This window comes from Sinocyclocheilus grahami, unplaced genomic scaffold (assembly GCF_001515645.1).
Source record: "Sinocyclocheilus grahami isolate Dianchi unplaced genomic scaffold, SAMN03320097.WGS_v1.1 scaffold943.1, whole genome shotgun sequence".
NCBI lineage: Eukaryota > Metazoa > Chordata > Actinopteri > Cypriniformes > Cyprinidae > Sinocyclocheilus > Sinocyclocheilus grahami.
The window spans coordinates 30,565-38,879 of NW_015506122.1; the positions used below are offsets into that span (position 1 = coordinate 30,565).

Genomic DNA, 8,315 nt, shown 5'->3' on the forward strand with positions numbered 1-8,315 from the left:
CCTAGACACGGTCATTTCCAAACAAAAAAGTATATCATGGAAATTATAGTTTTTCTCTAAATATTATTGGTTGCAATCTGGTAAACCTTATTCAGCAAGGATTCATTACATTCACCAAAAGTGAGAGTAAAGACTTCAAATAACTTTCTATTTCAATTAAACATTCCTATTAATTCTTTCTATTCATCAAAGAATCCTGGAAAAAAATGTATCATGAATATGAAGCAACAGAACTTTTTTCAGTAACTCTTTAGTTTAGGGACCAATTCTCACTATTAACTAGTTGCTTATTAGCATGCATATATTTTTAGCATATTGGCTTTTTATTAGTACTTATAAAGCACATATTAATACCTTTTTCTGCATGACCATATTCTACATCCTTAATCCTACCCCATACCTAAACTTAACAACTACCTTACTAACTATTAATTAGGAGTTTATTGAGGCAAAAGTCGTAGTTAATAGTGAGAACTGGGCCTTAAAATAAAGTGTGACCCTTTATTCGACATTGATAATTATCAGAAATGTTTCTTATGCAGCAAATCAGCATATTAGAATGATTTCTGCAGGATGACGTGACACTGAAGACTGGAGTAATGATGCTATATTTTACAATATATGGTGATGGTGAATTTTCTGTGGTGTCGGCAGCGGGCGGTGAGTTAATGGATGTGGAGGTAATTCCTCGGCACCAACACTGGGACGGGGGCTTTACTCTGGGAAACAGAGTCACTTTCCTTCAGTTTCTCTCCAGTTCAATAAACCTCTCCATCTGGAAAAAATGCCTCATGGAAACGTCCCATGGAATAGCCGGCGGCTCTCCAGTCCACGGTTGGAAAACGCATTAGGCGACGGAGGCGAAGCTCGTGACGATTCTAACAATACTCGGTACTCTCTATACCTAACCTAACAGTCGAGAACCGGGTAATAGTTCACATCGCCCTCTGGTAAACAATTCAGGTCCGTCACATCGTGGACCAATAGACTCAAGAACAGTTTCTAACCCAGCGCCATACGGGAGCTGAACACTGCCAGGCAGACACACAGACACAAACTGAAAGAATGCACCAATCTGGTCTGGCATTTATACCTCGACCCATACAGGTTTACATTCTCTGCATACCTCAATATATATCTATTCCCCCGTATATGTTTACAGTCTATATTACTCCATGGGTTTACATTCCGTTGCACTTTACTACTCTCCCATGGTGTGCAACACCGTATGCAGTACATTACTGTCTGTTGTGCAATAACACGATCTTTATGATCTGCTGTGAAAGATCTGTGCAACACTCGACTGCTCACTACTAGGTGCCATTAGTATGCAAAACAATGCAACGTTTACTACTCTTCTCTTATATGACACAACTGTGCAATATGTATACAGTACTCAATATTCCATATGGCTCTTGTATTTTATCCATCACTATGCAGTAACTGGCTCATTTTGCACAACTCTCTTGACCATACATGTTTTGTTTGTATCGTTTTAGGTAATCTTAGACTATATTTATTTCAATTTCTTAAACTGGTTGTTTAGCTTGCACTAAGTTATATGTGACTGCACCGTAAGGCTTCTCTAATTTCGCTATACTCTGTATAGTGGCAATAAAGAATCTTGAATGCTTTGCAAAAACCTAAATGGAAAACAAAATCCTCTTGGATAGGAGGATGCTTAGAAGGTAGCTGCCTATGTAGGCAAGGAACAGAGCTAGTGTTTCCATTAGCACACGTCAACACTGAGTCCAAAGTCCGCTGACCTGTACATAACCTGTACAAGAGCTGTGACGTCACATTTGACAAAATGATTGTTCAGTGCACATCAATCAAGCAGAAATACTCCGCAATAGCATCTCTATTTTTAGCGGGCACTAAAGGTTGACCCTTCTAAAGGTCTGGTTGCCCCGGGTGACTGCTGATGTCATATCCATGTCCAGCAGACTGTGGCTTTACACAAATGTCATCTCAGACACATATATGTTTATTGCACACTGAGTGTGGCTGCTGTCGAGGCCTGACCTCCTGTAAAACCAGTGGAAATCACACACTGTGACCGTTCTGACGCAGTTCACCCCAAACGACCTTTTCAGTTGACCTGTAACTTAATATTCAAAATGTGTAATTCAGTCATAAGAAAACTTTGAGAACTGCAGTTTTTTTTTTTTTTTTTTGGCTGGCTTTCATCATGACGGGTCTTAAGTCCCTAAGTTTAATTCTGCTAGTGATGTTTAAATGCTAAACAGCATCCAGTGGTAATATATTATGCAACATCTTCTTAACATCATTGGAAGACATCTGGTGGTGGAGTTTAACATAAAATCAAGTCAAACCCTATTGGTGCATGTAATAATCTCTCTTATTTTTTATTTTATTTGATTATTTAAGTATTAGTTATTCCATATAGTTAAACCAAATAGTACACCAGTTATTCAGGACATCTGTCTGGTCACAAAATTTGAATTCAGATTACATGTACACTATCTATATAATAAATGTGATTTTTTTTATGTTAAATTGCTTTCTTATATATCTCTTTTTTTATTTTTATTTTTTATTTTTTTATTAGATGATCAAGTGGTGCAGAAATCATATTTAAAAAAAAAATAATAAAATGACATAATACAGTATCTTTTTAAAGGCAGTTTTAGCACAACTTATTGGACAAAAGTGGCTATTTTTATTTATTTTTTGGTCCATGCAAATCCCACACATTTATCCAGCAGATTACGCTCTCTTTGCTCTTTGATCGAACTCTCTAATTTTATATGCTGGAAACTGGGTCCAAAAGCAGAGAGGTGTTCAGAAAAAAAGGACATTCTGCATTCTGTACATTTCTTTCTTTTTCTTATTTTTTTTTATTGAGGACAACATGTCAAATCGTTGATCAATTGAACAAATTTATGCACAAAAGAAGCAGTTAAAAACGCCATTTAGCAGCTTGAACAAAGCAGAATGACAATTAAATTCACTGATACAATAAGAAAAACAAGCATAATGTGTGTTTGTCCTAAAAAGATGTTTTTATAAGATATTTGAACATTAAATGTTTGGCATCATCCGAAAAATGCCAAGATAGGAGCTCAGACTTCACAGAGCAAGTCAAACATCCCGCTGCCAGCAAAATCCACAGGAAACCGTCAAAACGTTAAGACAAGCTAGAGTGTGAGTGAGAACCACAGACATGTCAACTACTAAAAGAGAGGAGACGTGTGAACATCATGATCAGTACAGAATCAGGCTTCACAAACACTGCAGATCACGTTGGTTGAAAACAAATGTTAATGCAAATTCTGCTGGATGTCAATCACTTCAACAACCATGTCTTATAGAAGTAATGCATAGTAATGCATTAATTAGCAATGCATCCACTGAAGTTTTTAAAGGGGTCATATTATGAGGAATCACCCTTTGCTTTATTTTTTTAGATACAACATTTTGATGTACTATTTCAGGATTTCCAAACTGGGGGTTGTGAATCGAAATAAATTAAAAACTCCTAGTAAGTAATAAAATAAGGAGCATAGGAATACAGTAAAGCAAATATGAATCTTACACAGTGCTATAGCTTGTGAATAATATTTTAATACAACTTTTCAGTCACGCAAGCTTCATTTTTGAAAAACAATGCCTGATCGAAGTCACATGACTGAAACGCTGTATTAAAATATGATTCACAACTATAGCAGTGTGTGGGATTTTGTTCAAATAAAAATTAATTAAAGCCCTTAAAAAAAGATTTGTTTGTTTACCTGCATTTCATGCAACACTTAACTGACATCAGAGAACCGTGAACACGCAAATATTTGTTATTATTGTTGCAATTATTAAAATATTCACTTAAAATCTCAGAAATGTACTTCAAGTAAATATTTTAGGTTAAAGGGGTTTGGCTGACAAATACGTTTGGGAATCCCTCTACTACATAAACATACTTAAACTTGTAGAAATCAAAACTTGCTTCCCAGTCCAAAAAGAACATTTATTTAAACTAAACATCCACGACTTTCTGAAAGCAGACAGAAGAAACATTATTTACACATGAATGATGACCACCGCGTGATCAGAAACTCACAAAAAGTATGTCATTAAAAAAGTTACATTTATATTGGACCTGACAGCAAACCCAAAGCCTTTAGAGGTCCTTTAAATCTAAAGATCAGAAAGAGACTAAAAATGGTGGTGAAAAGTTAAATTGGACACTAAAACATTATGAGTTGACGACAAAGTATGATATGACCCCTTTAAAATCTCATTCACGCATAATTCAAATTCCATGTCATGCATTGGAAATGCAAGCTTATTTCTGCTTATTTAATCTTCATAATGCCAAACTGTCTACAACTGAGTGCACTTCAGTTGCGTGCTGTGATATGAGGAATACTGGAAACTCTACTGCAAAGTTTGCATTCCAGTAAAGCAAACTGATCTGTGCTTCTCAGTCCTATAAAAACCTTGTGTCTGTTCAGCCAAATTGCCCATAGTAATGAAATAAGCTGTATTGATTAAAAGAGATTTGCCGAAGTAGATAAACCCCTTCACCAGCTGCACCCATCTCTCCAGCCCTCCCTCCCTCGCTCTCGTCTGCGTCTCGTTTCTCCCTCACACTCTCACTTTCCTCTTCTCTCTCCTCTCAAGACTCTTTGTCAAGTCTAAACATATATGCCACGGCCCCGCCTGCTTCCTTCCGCAGCGCTATTAATCAAGAACAGGTTAACACTCTGTTACCAGCGGGTGAACGCGGGGTCAGGTTCAGCCGGCGGAGCAGCTGTGACGGAGCACAGGAACACAGCGGCTTTTACTTCAGCAGGAGCTGTCGAATTCCCTGCTTGAATGTTACAGCAAATAGCGTCCCACCATCAGAGGTTTCTGCAAATACCTTTCATCTAGAGAGTCCGGAAACAAACTTCATTCTCACCCACAAAACAAGTCTTTTCTTTGTTTTCGGGCCGTATGCCGTTCAACTCTCACCTGGATAATACGGTCTGCTGGAAAGCCGGCGCAAATTTCGACTAAACTAAAAGATGGCTTCTCAAAGTTGTGGACGCTGCTCAGAAACAATCATTTAAGAGTTCAATTAATAGACGGAGACTGAACTACAAACAAAAATGACACTTACATTGGTTGTAAATCAGGACACATCATGCACATTCACAAGCTTTTAGTCCCTTTGTCGTGTTTCGTGATTTTGAGGTTGCTTTGCTCACCTCAGAATACTGCATTGACGTTAGGCACTTCGAATGCACACATGTACAAATATAGACAGCACTATCACATCTGCTGATAGTCTAGGTATAAAAATACAATCTTAACATCTTTGGTTTGAACAAACTGTAATGGTTGTAGTTTTTGACTTTTCCTTCGTAAAAGGTTCTTAGCGATACACTGGTTTCCATTTGGACTAAAGGGTGCAACTGCAGCTTTCCAAAACCTCACACTTCCCTTCTCATGCATCTAACGACCGGGATTCAATGTGTCAACCGGTCAGAAACACACTTGAGAACGGATAATAAGTGTAAAACCTCATGATCAGCCGAGAATTAGGCAAGGTAGAGCAGAAGTTGCCTTCCAAACTCATTTGAGAAAACAGACAAACCCCATTCATTTCACTCAAGCATCGATGCACACTGGGGAAGTGGATGGTAACACTCAGGGTCAATTGCGAAACAGATTCAACAATGCAATGATTCAGCTCATCTGTTTGGCGTTCAGTTGCACGGCAGCCATGTGGAGTAGGTTTGCTGATGGCAGGTAAAGACTGGCTGGACTTGGGCAATGTAATAATTGCTAAAGTTACCGTCTGCTACATAAGGGGCGGGCTGGTAATAGCAAGTGACGTTGGCCACGTTGGGTATGATGTTCTGCTCGGCCAACACACGCACTGCTAGCATGGCGATCAGCCCTAAGATCTGCCGCCGCTCGTGTCCCATCAGACACACCGTGCTCTCGTTCACTACCCCATGCAGCATTGTTAGATAATCATACTTGCGGTCCTCCAAGCCCACAAAGTGGTTCTGGAGGTAAGACTCCAGCTTGCGCTGTTGTTCGCTGATGTCCGAGAAGTCGATGAAGAAGCGGGAGCACATGTAGCGCTGGAGAGACTTCATCTCCGACTCGGAGGCGGCTCGGAAACCCCTGACTAGAAGATGGCAGTATTTCAGGAGGCCGCCGCCTCGGATCTCCTCGGGGTTCCTCGTGCAGATCACCTTGTTGCGCAAGTGGTCCAGCGCCGTGGCGAAGTCTCCATACACGCTCTCGCCGATGATGGTGGGGTGAAACGTTTTGGCCATGGGGTTCTCCGAGCACTCGTAGAAAAGCAGCAGAGAGTCGAGCTTAATCTGGAAAGAATCGACGCTAAACTCGAACTGCCGGCGCAAGGAGTCCACGAACTTGAGCTCCACGTTTTTTCCCCGGTTGTTGGAGAGAGAGATGAGACTCCAGCGGTCCGAATCATTGCACACTTTCACCATCTTTTGCACATATGCTTCCTGCAAAATAACACAAGGAATCGTTTCAGCATTTCATTAAAATAAAAATGCTTTCAAACGCATGTCTGTTTGCCATATCAGTTCTCCATCATTACCTGTCGCAGGAGATCTAAGCGGCTGAGGACGCTCGATCGGCTTTAACCTGCTTTAGCGCAATCCTCTTAACTGACAGAAAACCAACATTTCACCAGCCTATCCGTAAACTACTCTAATTGCATTTCTACTGAATGTCACTGGAGACTATAGGGATGATCTAAAATAACGTACTGATTGAAAAACACGACATGTTAAGTCAAGCAGTGACAGCTGTGTCCTTCAGTGTGACATGCTGTACTTGAAGTGTTTTAAACACCGCTTTCCTATAAATTACTGTTAAAGATTGGGTTTGAACCGGTTATTCAAAGGTCTACTGATAAATAATAAATGGCGGCCCCTCGAAGCTAAAGTAAAGTCACTGTTTACTGTACTGCTTGCAGAAATACAAACCATATATCTGTGTATTAAACCTTACAATTAGAAACAGCACAAAAGACGAAAATAATTTTGACTATTGACTATTTAACCACTAAATATTGTAGAAACTTAATTTGCTGTAAAGTTGCTTTGCAACCATTTGTATCGTGAAAATTGCTATACAAATAAACTTGAATTGAATTGAACTATTAAGATGGCAAAACAACTTTGCATAAATATAACACGAATATGTTATGTTTAGTGTTGCAGTGATTCTTTATTCATTACTTTACAAACTTAATTCTATATAGACAAAATAGCCGGTTGTAAAAAGAAACATTTGGCACTGAGCTCTTATGAGACTTTATTGCAGAACTGTTTAAATGAACTGTAAACATGATTTAATCTGCAAAGAAAACTTTCCTTTTTTACAAATATGTCCATTTGAACCCTTTAAAGACCATTTGTCCACCACCCTCATGAATCTGAGACTCACCTTCAGGGTCAGCACTGTGATTTTCTCTTTATTGACCCCATCAGGTAAGAAGTCCAGCAGACAGTCCAGCACTATGTTCTTGACGATCTGAAACTCCGTCTCTCCCTTCAGGTCCACGCAGAATATGAGGTCCAGGTCCTTATAGCCGAGCCCGCTGTCCCCGTGCAGGACGTGGCTGGCGGCGGACCCGTTGAGACGCACGTCCCGCACATGGATGCGCTGCTCCCGCATGCGGCTCCGCACCGCCGTCACGATCTGCCGCGGCTTCATCTGCAGCGTCGGGAAGTTTCCTCGGCCGTGGATCGGGATGCTCTCGGTCAGGATGAGGTCCAGCCGCTGGACCTGCTCCCAGCTCAACACGCCGAAGCTCGTGCTGTCCGTGCTCGAGTCTGAAACTCGTCCGATCGCGCTGTCCTCTTCAGCCATGGTCGCGTCTGCTGGAGGAGTCCGAGGGAAGATCTACTGCCTGGAGCTGTTACGAGGAGAGCTGAGGAGACGCATAGTGCGCTTCACACGGGGGCAATGAACTGGAGACTCGCTGAGGTCTGACCTTATTCTGTCTGCTTCTGTGAGGACCGTCATCCGTCCGCGCACGCAGTGCTGGAGACTGTAGTGTGTAGTATGACAGCAGAATAGCAGTGCTGAAGCTTTCTGTGCGCCTCAGGTCACGCCTATCACTTCTCTCACACACACACTTAAACGATACAGTACACATCGCGGATCAACCACAACTGTTTTATTGCATACCAGATTATTTAATCATATTTTTTTTAAATGTCTGATAACTGATACGCAGAACCATTTTTATTGTTTTATTTATGCTTATTGATAAATAATCAACAATAAAATCAATACAACAATAAAAATTTAATGAA

The 8,315-nt window shown here is 40.4% G+C and overlaps 1 protein-coding gene across 1 annotated transcript; it reads right to left on the bottom strand.

The window, feature by feature from the left end:
• Positions 1-3,832: 3,832 nt before the first annotated feature.
• LOC107564510 (protein FAM46A-like) lies at positions 3,833-8,105 on the bottom strand. Its single transcript, XM_016249604.1, has 2 exons — positions 7,441-8,105; positions 3,833-6,491 (listed from the first exon to the last, which is right to left on the bottom strand). The coding sequence occupies exons 1-2, from the start codon at positions 7,864-7,866 to the stop codon at positions 5,712-5,714; spliced, it is 1,206 nt and encodes a 401-aa protein (XP_016105090.1). The 5' UTR covers positions 7,867-8,105; the 3' UTR covers positions 3,833-5,711.
• Between the last annotated feature and the right edge of the window lie 210 nt (positions 8,106-8,315).

What these genes read in the sequence shown, in the direction of transcription:
- LOC107564510 (XM_016249604.1), bottom strand. Translation starts at nt 7,866, where the DNA reads ATGGCTGAAGAGGACAGCGCGATCGGACGAGTTTCAGACTCGAGCACG. An exon ending in TCACAGTGCTGACCCTGAAG is followed by an intron (nt 6,492 to 7,440) that starts GTGAGTCTCAGA and finishes GTTATTTTGCAG; the next exon opens with GAAGCATATGTGCAAAAGAT.